The 13,942-nt window shown below is 39.1% G+C and overlaps 1 protein-coding gene across 3 annotated transcripts; it reads right to left on the reverse strand.

Moving 5' to 3' along the window:
• Positions 1–499: 499 nt before the first annotated feature.
• Positions 500–10,863, reverse strand: LOC138404054 (uncharacterized). Of its 3 annotated transcripts, none has more exons than XR_011238155.1 (4): positions 10,767–10,863; positions 4,062–4,242; positions 1,434–1,552; positions 500–640 (listed from the first exon to the last, which is right to left on the reverse strand). XR_011238155.1 is itself a non-coding variant. In XM_069507019.1 (4 exons), coding segments are annotated over exons 1-4 (378 nt in total). In that variant the 5' UTR covers positions 4,855–5,092; the 3' UTR covers positions 520–638. The 3 variants fall into 3 exon arrangements, 1 of the variants encoding a protein (XP_069363120.1); XR_011238154.1 differs by lacking the exon at positions 10,767–10,863 and adding an exon at positions 4,764–5,092; XM_069507019.1 differs by lacking the exon at positions 10,767–10,863 and adding an exon at positions 4,764–5,092 and having other exon boundaries at positions 520–640; positions 1,449–1,552.
• Between the last annotated feature and the right edge of the window lie 3,079 nt (positions 10,864–13,942).

The raw sequence follows: 13,942 nt of genomic DNA on the forward strand, positions 1-13,942 counted from the left end.
AAAATCCTATAATTTTGTAAAAGTTTACGATAAATTGCACATAAAACATCTGACTGACGCTAGAGGTCAACGAACGTTGCGTAAGTAGGCCACTCTGAGTTAATGCCGCGTCGTAGGCGGGCACGTCACCCGCGCTCGACCGCACTTGGCCAGCATGGGGGCAATGCAGGTGTGCGGGGCGTGTCCTCCCCATTTGCCATTTTGACCTGTCGCGTATTATAGGTATGTGCATTTAAAGCAATAAAATTTCACTTGCTTCAACGGTGAAGGAAAACATCGTGAGGACACCTGCATGCCTGATAGTTCTCCACAATGTTCTCCAAGGTGTGTGAAGCCTACCAATCCGCGCTGGGCCAGCAGCGTGGCGGACTATGGTATGTGGTCTATACCCTTCTTATTCTGAGAGGAGACCCGTGATCAGTTACGAGTCGATGATGATGATGATCAAAGTGTATTAAAAATAAATCCAAAATAAACAGTGAAAAATAATTTTAATTGAATAATTATAATTTCCGAATACTTTTTATAATTTTTTTCATAAACAAGGGTAGATTTTCCAAGAGTTTTCTTGAATATAAAATGTTAAAGTAATTATTAGCTGAAAAGTGACATTTCCCAGAGTCTAATATTCGCCAAAATCCTGTAAATTATCATAAAAAATAATATAAATTACTAGCTTATGCCCGCGACTTCGTCCGCGTGGAATTAGGTTTTTTAAAAATCCCGTGGGAACTCTTTTATTTTCCGGGATAACAAGTAGCCTATGTCACTCTCCAGGTCTTTATCTATTCCAATGCAAAAAATCACGTTAATCTGTTGCACCGTTGCAACGTCATTGAAGGACAAACCAACAAACCAACAAACAAACACACTTTCGCAATTATAATTGATAAGGGTACCGATTATAATATGAATATAATAATTATCCATACTTAATATTATTATAAATGCGAAAGTGTGTCTGTCGGTCTGTCTGCTAGCTTTTCACGGCTCAACCGTTCAACCGATTTTGACGAAATTTGGTACAGTGATAGCCTGCATCCTGGGGAAGGACATAGGCTACTTTTTATCCCGGCAATTTGGAGAGTTCCCGCAGGATTTTTAAAAACCTAAATCCACGCGGACGAAGTCGCGGGCATCATATAGTACATAATATTATTACACAGAGTTGTTATTATACACTTGATATAGTTATCTTGTGTGATGTAACCACAAATTCACGGTTTTCAGATTTTCTCCTTATGTCTGCTATAAGACCTATACCTACCTGCCAAATTTCATAATTCTAGGTCAACGGGAAGTACCCTGTCGGTTTTTTGACAGACAGACAGAGAACAAAGTGATCCTAAGTATAAGGGTTCCATTTTTCCTTTTGAGGTACGGAACCCTAAAAATTAAATTCAACTGTTTAATGGATAATAATTTATACTCACTCATTTGTTTCTTACAATTATCGAAATAAAGATCACAATATGAATTGAACTGGACGAACCCGGATGGTCGGTTTTCTAAATAGGGGTTGTTCATTGCACAGACGGGGTGTGCGTTCCCTCTGAAATGAGAAAGAATTGGGTATTTGACTACATCAAAAATATATTATTTCTCAGTGATTATTAAATAAGAGGGTCTTCCAAAATACGTAAAATCCACGTCCTTTCTCCTAAGTCTAATAAACATTTTAAATTATCGATTAAACTAAAAAACCGGGCAAGTGCGAGTCAGGCTCGCGCAATGAGGGTTCCGTACTACAGTCGTATTTTTTCGACATTATGCACGATAATTCAAAAACTATGATGCATAAAAATAAATAAAAATCTGTTTTAGAATGTACAGGTGAAGACCTTTCATATGATACCCCACGTGATATTAGTCACTCACTTCGAAAGTTGAAAATACTAATTATTAGTTCATGAACACAATTTAATTTTTTTTGTGTGATCTAACCCTAAATTCACGGTTTTCAGATTTTTACCCAAATGTCAGCTATAAGATCTACCTACCTGCCAAATTTCATGATTCTAGGTCAACGGGAAGTACCCTGTAGGTTTTGTTGGCAGACAGACAGACAGACAACAAAGTGATCCTATAAGGGTTCCGTTTTTCCTTTTGAGGTACGGAACCCTAAAAAGCACGTCAAATGATTGTGACGTCACACACCGGTATTTCATATTAGGTAGGTACTAAGCGCGCGTTTTGACGTTTGATAAAAAGTTACTCATTTGACCAGTTGTCAAATACCGTATTCCATCACTACCCATATCACTTATTACCCACAAGTTATTTACCTACAATGTTGCAAACTGAAAAAATATTCATTTATTTATTTATCCATACTATCTATGTATTTATGTAATATTATAAAGAGGTAAGTAATGTTTGTAAGTTTGTTTGTAGGGGGTAATCTCTGGAACTACTGAACCGATTTTGAAAATTCCTTCACCAGTGGAAATCTACATTATTCCTAAATGACATAGGCTATATTATATTTTCATAAAATTAGAGATCCCTACGAAATGATTTTAACCTTATTTCGTGGTTTAACGACATATTTTAATGTATAAAACGGGTACATGCCACGATTAATTTTTGTTTTGTTTTAACCCAATTGCACGGGTCGTGGTCACCGTCCCGTCGTGACCACGACCCGTGCAATTGGGTTGAAATATCGACAAATAAAAACAAGATTTTATCGTGGTATGTACCTGTTTTATACATTAAAATATCCCTACGAAAATTGTAATAATGTGCAAAAAATCGTCTCATCTGTGACCTATCGTGGCGTGCGCTGCGTAAATAGTTAAAGTTACACGAACATAATGTTCGGTGGAATTGTTCCTCTTAAACAGCTCTAAAAAAGTCTGCTATAGCATATACATATCTTTTACGGTAGGCTTACAGTAACCATTTTTATGATTTTGAAATGTGGTCTAAAACAAAACTTTATTTTCGAAGGTGTTTTTGCAATTATAATATTAATCCTTACCAAAATATTCTTTTTTTCATCTCAAGTCTTTAATTTAGACCAAAATTGCCTTTTGTATCATTTCATTTAGAATAATATCTCAGGAGATATCACGAAATTAAAATAATGGCGACGGCCGCGGCAGTCCGGCAAGGACAGTAGTGTCGAAGGCAGGTAGAGAGGTGCGAGGGGCGCAACGGATCGACGTGATTTTTCGCGTGGATATAGAGAGTGACATAGGCTAGTTTTATACCGGAAAATCAAAGACTAGAGATGGGAGTAATTGGCTATTTCTGGCTACGGTTATCCAACAGTTATTTAGTTTCAATACCGATATTGATAACCGTTGCCGAATATCGGTATCAGAGGTTTCCGTTGTAGTAACTAAGCTAGCTGCCGTATCAATACCGTCTGTATAGCTAGCGCGCGCATATTTCACTAAAATAAAACCAATTTTACTTTCATGAATTACGTGAAGTAATCACAACCTTAAGTTCATAGCAGCAAAGTTTAATTATAATGATCATTGACATAGGCCAAACTATAGTGGACGCCTGCACGGATAGTTTGCCACAGTCCAGTTAATCAAAAACATTTCACGACGATTGAAAAACCAAAGAGGACCTTATCTCTATTACTCTAAGGCTAACTGTAATAAAATTGATAGATCAAAGTGTAATGGACAAGTACTTTAAGCCTTAGCATAATAGAGATAAGGTCGGCTTTGGTTTATCAAGTTCTTCGTTACTAAGCCGGTAGCCAATAACCGCTCCTTCTCAGCTTTCAGTGAAAGAAAGAAAGAGAATGCATAATTATTGCGTTTTTAGTTACCAAAAAACCAAACAATGCATTGTCAGTTGCCAGTTGGCAGCGTTGCGTTGTCAGGTGGCTCGTCATAGTGATAACGGTTGCTAGCTACGACAATAACGCTACGGTACGCTATAGGCATGGCAGCGGTTTTAAGTTAAGTTAAGCTATAGCGGACACATGTCTATCAAAGACTGTTGATGTAGGGGAATGCCTCGGTAGTGTACGTGCCGTAGTCTAGGACCTAGGTTCATTGCCAGCTCAACATCCGACTTATGTATATTCTACTTACTGCGTGACAAGACACTTAGTGTAGTCATCGAAGCATTTGTCGACGTCCTGCAGCCTGTCATACTGACTGTTGATGTAGGGGAATGTCTCGGTAGTGTACGTGCCATAGTCTAGGTTCATTGCCAGCTCAACATCCGACTTAGGTATATCCGTTTGAATCGTCACAAGCTCGGTAGTTGTTTCTGAAAACCAATGACTTCTATATGGCTAGCTTCGAGATGTCTTCTCGTCCGTACAAGAAATATTGTATGTAATGTACATCGGCCTTTACAATGAGATTTGGGCTTAGTAGACCGTTGTCCCTGTCACTCTGTATGAGCGACGATTGGTCGATCTCAACAACAGAGACAGCACTCTACGAAGCCGCTATCTCCTTTCTAAAGATCGATGTACAATATTTCTTGCTGGGTACTGTACATCGACCTTTAGAATGAGATTTCGGCTTTGTAGAGCGTTGTCTGTCACCTATTTGACGTTTTGTCAGTCTCAACGACAGAGACACCGCTCCACGAAACCGCTATCTTTTTCCAAAGGTCGATGTACAATATTTCCTGCTGGGTACTGTAGTCATAGGTACCTGGGATCTGGGAACCCACTGCATTATTACCCCAAGAGAACTCCTACTATCATGTGATTAAAGGGAAAGAGCTACTACCCTCAGCAATGAGAAATACGAATATACAGAAGAAAAAGTCATACGTACCTATAACAATAGTCTCTACAGTGGCTTGAGCTACGACGAGTAAAAGTTTACACGAAAAAATGACTACAAAAAATGGCGCCTTATCACGCATTTCGAAATTATTATCTTTTTCACTAAAAAAACTTTATGTAAAATATTTGTACACTTTAAAAATGTGCCTTTACTTTTTAAGTATCCAAAGACTAGTTTTTGAATCGCCAAATTCTACTCTAGCATTGGAAATCTGTGAAATTTATTCCTAAAAATTAGCTCTTATACCTACCTACTTTAATTATTTGGCGACTGTAAAATGGTATTTAAATATTTTATTTGTCTACTAGACAACACAATCTCCGTCAATCGTAAATGAAAAATGTTTATTGGGGATCTCAGACTAACGTTCATGATATTAAAGTCATTTGATTACTAGAATTAATGACATGTCTCTTCATTAACACGAGATTGTAGGCTGATTGAATTCATTTAGATTTTTTTAAGAGCAGGATTTATTGATGAAAACTTTTGTGACTTATAATATAAGGCACTAGACATTTAGTTATTAAATAAGGCGCAAAGTAGTAAGTATCTATATTTACATTTTAAACGGAACTTTACCTTTGGCACTATAAAATACTTAAACGAAAAGATTTAAAAATTTCAGAAAACCCTGACTGCGGTTTGCACTGCATCTTTTTCAGCTCGCACATTCACAGCGATCACACACTCATCCGATTCGAATCCGTGAAAATACGGATATAAAAAAATATCTAAGTACGGCATATGTCATAAGCTACCACAAAAATAGTCCGTAAAAAAACGGAACGAATTTTCACGGACTCGGATCGAATGAGTGATCGCTCTAAAGCGCATAAAATTCACAATTTTGATTTTTAAGAATTTTATTTACCTAGTGACACTCGCGCCGTTAAGACGAATCTAATAACGTAGTAACCTACTTATCATTTATCAACTTTACTTGACGACCTCCCTGGCGCAGTGGTGAGCGCTGTGGTCTTAATAGTGGGAGGTCCCGGGTTCGATTCCTGGCAGGGGTTTGGAATTTTATAATTTCTAAATTTCTGGTCTGGTCTGGTGGGAGGCTTCGGCCGTGGCTAGTTACCACCCTACCGGCAAAGCAGTGCCGCCAAGCGATTTAGCGTTCCGGTACGATGCCGTGTAGAAACCAAAGGGGTATGGGTTTAATAAAAACTGCCATACCCCTTCCAGGTTAGCCCGCTATCATCTTAGACTGCATCATCACTTACCACCAGGTGAGATTGCAGTCAAGGGCTAAAAAAAATCGGTTACGCCGTTGAGTAGTAACGAGCGGACATAGGAACAGACATACAAACAGATCAAACGCATAATCCTCCTTTTTGGCTTCGCCGCAGTTGGATAAAAACAGAATAGTTACTTACTTACTTAAGTGTTTTCAAGCAAACACCTGCGCTTGGGAAATTATCCTATAGAATAAAGAGTGTGTTTCCATTGAAGCGAAAAGCGACTAGAGTTGCCGGATTTCAAGCATTCACATCAGCAACAAAAATAATCTAAAATTTAATTTAGTTATGTACATAATATTAAGAGCGCCACCTCGCCAACAAACTGGCCCACCAGTTTGGCGAGTTAGAAAATTAAATGTAAGAGCCCTTAATAAGAATAAATAATATTTTTTTAAAACGCCTAAAATATTGAACTTTAAGAATGTGCAGATTTCTGTGGTTGGGACAAGTTGTATAAATAAGCAGCTTTTTTTTTTATTCTGATACAAGTTAGCCCTTGCCTGCAATCTCAACTGGTGGTAAGTGATGATGCAGTCTAAGATGGATCTTCTAGGTAAACGCGTCCCATCTTAGGCCACTCATCACTTTCAATCAAATGTGGTTGTGATCAAGCGTGTGCCTATAGTTAATGAAAATTTAAAAAACTAATCATTAATACGTTTGGTTTGGCACGTAGCGATGGCAAGAGACCTGATGGTATGACGCTCGTACCATGGAAGATGGGCAGGTCGCTTGTTTGGGATGCAACTTGTGTAGACACTTTAGCTGCATCCCACATTCAGGCGACCTCCTCTATGGCGGGTGCAGCGGCCATCAGCGCCGAACAGGCCAAGAGGCGCAAATATGAAAACCTCGATGGGAGCTTCGTATTCGTGCCTTTTGGTGTGGAGACCTTGGGGCCGTGGGGCCCGGGGGCTCGAGCTCTTTTTGAAGAAATTTCGAAAAGAGTTATCGAGTCAACCGGGGACCCGAGAGCTGGCAGCTACCTTGGTCAAAGAATTAGTTTAGCCATCCAAAGGGGTAATGCTGCCAGCATCTTGGGTACAATGCCTCGCTGCGGTGGTCTCGATGAGGTTTTAGATTTAATTTAATTTATTTTAGTTTTAATTTAATGTTGTTTTTTTAGATTTAAGTTTATAAATTTATTGTCTAACAAATTTTAATTGCAGTTTAAAATAAAAATTTTATTTAATACGTTTATGGTTAAAATACTTGAAAGGGAAACAGTTTACGCTATTGCCCGTGTCCGTGCGAGGGTGCTAAGAGACAAACGAGCGTGTCTCGCTCCAGCTCATTGCGCGTGTATCCGTGACACCTCATCAATCTACTTGACGCCTTGATTCCATCGCCCCTGCTCGAACAATCTCATTGTATCGCCTTTGCTCTTTACTCGATTACAAAACACAATGGTAAGATGCAAGAAGTGAAAAAATATCAATAAATGTATCATAGTTTTTAATGCAAATGAAAATACAAAAAACAAAAATACCAAACTTATTCTAGAACATAAAAATTACAAATCGAAAATATCATCTTAACCACCGCAACGAGGCAGGGTGCCCAGAACAAATTATTTAAAAAGTTTGCAAAAAACACGACTGTGGTCAAAATAATTGAAGAAAAACATTATTTTTCGCATTTGAAAATAAATGGCACCATATAGATTTTTTCAACAAAAAAATATAGCTATGGGGTGATGTATATTGTATAAGTATTCTAACAATACCCCATAGGTACATTTAATTTTTTATACTACCTAAACACAATCCAATACCAATAACCATGCGACTCATTTTGAAGATTTAGTATTTTTCAAACCCGGAATGTATAGCGTGCAAAACTCGGGTCAATGCCCCGCCTACGACCCGGCATTGACTCCGAGTGGCCTACTTATGCAACGTTCGTTGACCTCTGGCGTCAACTGGCGTTTTATTTGCAATATATCGTAAACTTTTACAAAGTTATAGGATTTTTTTGTATTTTTTTCGCGTTATTTTTTTTGCTGGTATCATATCCAGTAATCATCAGTACCTACTATTACCTCGTTTTTGCCAGCGTTCTGGCTACACCCTGTATGTTCCGGCATTTAGAAGTTATGGTGGAATCAACAAAACATCATACATAGTGACATGAATCCTAAAAACATACACTCCTTTTTTTGACAGTCGTGTAAAAAACAGTCTATAAAGCGGTGTTTTAGTATTTATCCGTAAATACATTGTCACAATATTATGATTTAAGCTTTATTAAACCCTCAGGCTAAACAAGCGTTTATCTGTGTAGAATGTCTTGAATTTGTGGAATAGCTACGCCAACTATAAGCCTTTGATCAGACACTGTTCGAAATTCCCATTGTAACTCTATATCGTGGAGCGATACTTTGATGTACTGTGGGCGACTTATACAGGGTGGTATGTCTATAAGGCATCTATTTTTCTCTACGTAATCAAATCAGAAATGAGCAGATCCGTAGGAGAACCAGAATAACTCTGACGTAGATTTCGTAAAACCTGCATCAATCATTATTACAATCTCAATTGTTGAGATTGACTGAATTTGTGCGATTCTTGTTGCAACGATGCATTGTAGCCAATAGTAAGCGAGCGTCAACCAATCAGAGGTGATTCCGATTGTGACATTGTAGCTGTCATTCTATCGAAATGAGCAGCGGGTTGCGAAGCTACAGTGGCAATGTACAGAGCACATAGTTCAAAAAACCGGTAGACCTTGAGGTCCCTAGAATGACGACCTCGCACTGGAAAACGCAGCGTTGAAAGACCCTCCACTCCAACGCTGTGCTTTCCGCCGAGATGCACTCAAAGGAGTCGCAGGGAGCCGCTGGATTCAGGTGTCGCAAGACCGTGGCGTGTGGCAACCCCTATAAGAGACCTATGTCCAGCAGTGGACGTCTATCGGTTGATAATTATGATGATTTTTAAGTAGCTTAACTCAGTACCTATAATGGCTATAGGGTTTGGTTTTTAAAAATTTCGTGGAACTTTTTAGATTTTCTGGTAGAAAAATAGCCTGTGTACAACCCTGGATGCAAGATATCTCTGTACTAAATTTCGTCAAACGCTAGCAGATAGATAGGAGACAGACAGACACACTTCCGCATTTATAATATTAGTATGAATGTCAAATAAATTGCCATTAATATCTGTACATTTTAGAGAACATCCTGTATATTGTTTGTTCCTTAATACTTCGACAACTATTTGAGATTGTTATACCACAAGGAATTATACTACCTAATTAGCGAATCTATAGGATAGGTACCTATCCAACTAATATTATAAATGCGAAAGTGTATAGTCTGTCAGTCTGTCAAACTGTTACCTTTTCACGGCCCATACGTTTAACCAGAGTTTCTAAGGTATTTTAAAATGACAAAAATAATAATGGCCGCGACTTCTTTCTCACGAATTTAGGTTTTTTGTAATGCCAAGAGAACTTTTCGATTTTCTAGGGTAATAAGACTAATAAGTACAACACGCTGTAGAAAATAATGTACATCGGCCTTTAGAATGATATTTCGGTTTTGTAGAGCGTTGTCTCTGTCACTCATACCTACATGACGTTTTTGTCGGTCTCATTGATAGAGACAATGCTCTACAAATCCGCTATCTCCTTCTACAGGTCTATGTACTTTATTTTCTGCCGCGTACAACCTGTGTTACCTGTGTGTGTATACCTGTGTTCGTATACGGAATGCAAGGCTATCTCTTTACCTAACAGATGCCCCCTACTTCGTCCACGTTGAGTTAGGTCTTTGAAAATCCCATGGAATCTCTTCGACTTTCCAAGACAAAAAGTAGCCTATGTCCGTATATGGAATACAAGCCATCTCTTTACCAAATAGATGCCCACGACTTCGTCCACGTAAGGCTTAAAAACCCCGTGAGATTTTCCGTGACAAAAAGTAGGCTATGTCATTCGCGGGACGCAATTTAAGTTCCGCAAATTGCTAATGCGACTTAGCGATGCGATTAGACTGAAGTTTCGAGCTGATGGTATATTTTTATTTCGTCATTTCGATGTTAATGAGACATGGTTCCAGCGCAATAGCAATTTGGGGGACTTATATCTCGCAGTAGGTACCTAGACCATAAATAAAGGAAGCTACTTCCTTTATCTATGTACCTACCAAACATCAAAATCGCTTAAACGAGTAGGCCGTGAAAAACCAGCTAGCAGACAGACAGGCAAACTTTCACATTAATTTATAATATTAGTATGGATTTGCTCATTTCTCTTATTTTTAACCGACTTCAAAAAAAGGAGGAGGTTCTCAATTCGTCGGAATCTTTTTTATGGATGACAAACTTTATTCAACTATGAACAGAAACAGTATGAATGCCTATTGTGAAATTGAACTCTATGTTGTTTTGTTTTGACTTAGTATCCTATTGTTTAAAATTACGAGATGTGACTTGGGGCTTCGAATTGTTTTCAGTGGTTTGGAATTCTGTTGTTATTTACGTTATTATTGTTCTTGTTGTGTGAGTATTGAAATTAATACTATAATTAATGTTCATAAATTGAAGGCAATCTATATTTGATTTAGAGACACCGAAAGTAAACTGAGTTTAGGTAATAAATCCAGTGTTTTTTGGTTTATTGTATTCAATTGAGTTAGGGCTTGGCACTTAGGATCACAGTTTTTTTTAATAAGGAACACTTACAATATACCTACATATTCGACATTTACTACATAACTTACGAACACAGTTGGTGTTACCTGTGCAGTGATTATACTAGGGTAGGCAGTGCTTTTATGCCTCTATAACCTGCACGACACTGAACAACTCCTGACAACACTAAGCACTCAATTCTCGTAATTCATCTAGAGACTGAGGCTATAGAGGGCAGGATAATCAGCGGTGCTGTTATCCGTCCACTACAATAGGGCAAATCGCTTCTCTATCGAGTCCGCTATCTATCTCTTCAATCTATTGTGACATACAGACGTAACGTGGAGAAATTGGAGGCTCGTGAGAAGCGTAGGTAAACAGGGTAAGGGCATCCGTCCCTCGCCACGTGTCGGTGGCTCAAAAGGACTAGAACCCAGAGCCGTAAAGCAAGTTAAAAAAACCGAGGGTTCCATACTCGGGTATTTATTGCGACATTTTGAACCATAAATCAAAAACTACAATGCATAAAAATAAACAAAAATCTGTTTTAGAATGTACAGGCAAAACCCTTTCATATAACACCCCACAGTTGGGATAGATATCTTACTTTTAAAATGGAAAACACTAAATAATTATTTGTTCATGAACACATTTTACTTTTTTTTGTCATGTAGGTAACTACAAATTCACGGTTTTCGGATTTTTCCTTTACTATCTGCCTAGCTTAATGATTCTAGGTCAACGGGAAGTACGCTATGATATAGGCTACTTTTTATCCTGGAAAGTCTAAGAGTTCCTTTGGGATTTAAGAAAAACTAAACCCACGCGGTTGACGTCGGGAGCATCAGTTAGTTTGACACGATGTATCTCTACTTAATTTTAGTTCAGTGACTATGGAAGCAGTGTGTAGTAAGTACGTCGTTCCAGTAAATGCTTTTGAAATGGTTGTACATTGTCCAAGATAGGAGTGAAGTACTTACAGACTCAAATAGACTGTTAGAGTATCCCCAGTTGTACACAGTTCAGAGGCAGATTAAATGAGCGCGCCCTAGGCAAGCACCTCATAGACGCCCCTTTAATAGCCATATCAAATGTCAAGAGCGCCCTAGGCAAGCACCTCATAGGCGCCTCTCTAACAGCCATATTAAATGTCAAGAGCGCCCTAGGCAAGCACCTCATAGGCGCCTCTCTAACAGCCATATTAAATGTCAAGAGCGCTCTAGGCAAGCACCTCATAGGCGCCTCTCTAACACCCATATTAAATGTCAAGAGCGCCCTAGGCAAGCACCTCATAGGCGCCTCTCTAACAGCCATATTAAAAAAAAAACTAACTAACTTCGAAAGAACGAGAAATCGTCTCATTGCGTAGCTGGTAGTTGGTGATTATTTTTATTTATGTGAACGAGTGAAGAACATCACGTCATTACACTTTGCTATATTAAAGAAGAGGCAGTTTCACTCAACGGGTTGCCAAGCTGAAGTGGCAATGGGCAGGGCACATAGTTCGTACAACCGATAGACGTTGAGGTCCCGAGGTGCTGGCATGGCGACCTCGCACCGGAAAACGCAGTGTTGGAAGACGCCCCACTAGGTGGACAGATCAGACGAGTCGCAGGGAGCTGCTGGATTCAGGCGGCGCAAGACACTGGCGTGTGCAAGTCCTTACAAGAGACCTATGTCCAGCAGTGGACGTCTATCGGTTGATGATGATCAAGGCATTGGATATAACCAATAACATCAGCATATCGACCTGAATAGACCGTGATAGTGTGACGTCACTAGTCTATTAGGGTTGTGGGCATGCCCATCGTACCCACAACGCCTAGATCCGCGCTTGCGTCGGACTTGCCTCGGACGTGACAAGGTCCGGCCCGGCACAGTTTAGCATACATCATCCCTTTATAGTTCTTGCATTTCACGAAGGCCACTGACTCATGCTTGTGTTTTTCGTCGTATCGGTATACGTAAATTACACTAAATGTGTGCGTTTGACAGCGCTTGCTCGCGATGCACGCACACTTAAGCAATAACCATGTAAACGACGTTACCACAAGTAAAGTTCACTAGCCTTCGTGAATTGCAAGAACTGTACCTGAGAAGATACCCGTGCTCAGTAGTTGGTTGACCATATTGAATCGTGTATTAATATCATTTCCAATCTGTATATGTATACAAGTTCGTAAACACGTGAGTCGCAATCAGAAACAATGAAGTTAAAATCTCTTTTTAATCAAATGGCGGATTGGGTCTGCTCGGCTGCCGGCTGTTTCAGCTGTATGTTACGTGTACTCTCTTTACATACGATGGGAAACATATTTATTCTGTACTAAATGTTTACCCGACTGCGGCGAAGCCCAAAAGGAGGGTTATTGTTTTGACCTGTTTGAAACCGACTTTGATAAATGATATGTCGTTAGATGTCTTGATGGTGCCAATGTCAGCTGAGTACATACGATACTTAATAAATCAAAATGGCGGATTGAACGAGCTGAAATATATGCGCGTACATTATTGTCGTCAAACGCAAGCCTATCTAATAAAAACCGGCCAAGTGCGATTCAGGTTCGCGCAACAAGGGTTCCGTAATTCAGTCGTATTTTTTCGACATTTTGCACGATAATTAAAAAACTACGATGCGTAAAAATAAATAAAAATCTGTCTTAGAATGCACAGGTGAAGCCCTTTCATATGATACCCCACTTGATATTAGTTAGGGTCCCTTTTTTCCTTTTGAGGTTCGGAACCCTACAAAGTGCCTGGAAGACAGAACTCCCATCTCATCATATTGTCAAGTCGAATTTTGAGTCCAGTCATTGTGAAAACAGGTCAAGAAAACGGCCGAGCGTTCGATCCAGGCTTGATTAAGAAATACCGAGGCTGCGATCTGAAATGCCTTCGTGTAGCTGACTCCATATACCGACTGTGGAGTGTCCAGGGCCTTTCTTTTACACCTATTTATATGCTTTTATATTGCGGCTTTAACTGTCTGGACATATTTGGGTATTTGCCTATATCAAAAAGAAATTATTTCTCAGTTAAATAGAGGGTCTTCCAAAATACGTAAAATCCACGTCCTTTGTTAGTTTAAAACCATTTTAGTCAAATGATTGTGACGTCACAACTGAAAAATTATTTTTACCCGACTGCGTCGAAGCCCACAACGTCGGTTATACGTTTGATCTGTATTATGTTTGTATGTATGTGTGTATGTATGTATGTCCATTCCTATGTCCGGTAATAACTAATCAACCCACTCAAACGATTTTCAAAATTGTTACGTCAT

This window comes from Maniola hyperantus, chromosome 24 (genome assembly GCF_902806685.2).
Source record: "Maniola hyperantus chromosome 24, iAphHyp1.2, whole genome shotgun sequence".
Taxonomy (NCBI): Eukaryota; Metazoa; Arthropoda; class Insecta; order Lepidoptera; family Nymphalidae; genus Maniola; species Maniola hyperantus.

Coding starts and splice junctions, on each gene's coding strand:
- LOC138404054 (XM_069507019.1), bottom strand. CDS start 4,854: ATGCGTGATAAGGCGCCATTTTTTGTAGTCATTTTTTCGTGTAAACTT. Junction 4,243..4,763: donor TGTAGAGACTATTGTTATAG/GTACGTATGACT, acceptor ATTGGTTTTCAG/AAACAACTACCGAGCTTGTG. Junction 1,553..4,061: donor ACTAAGTGTCTTGTCACGCA/GTAAGTAGAATA, acceptor TTCTCATTTCAG/AGGGAACGCACACCCCGTCT.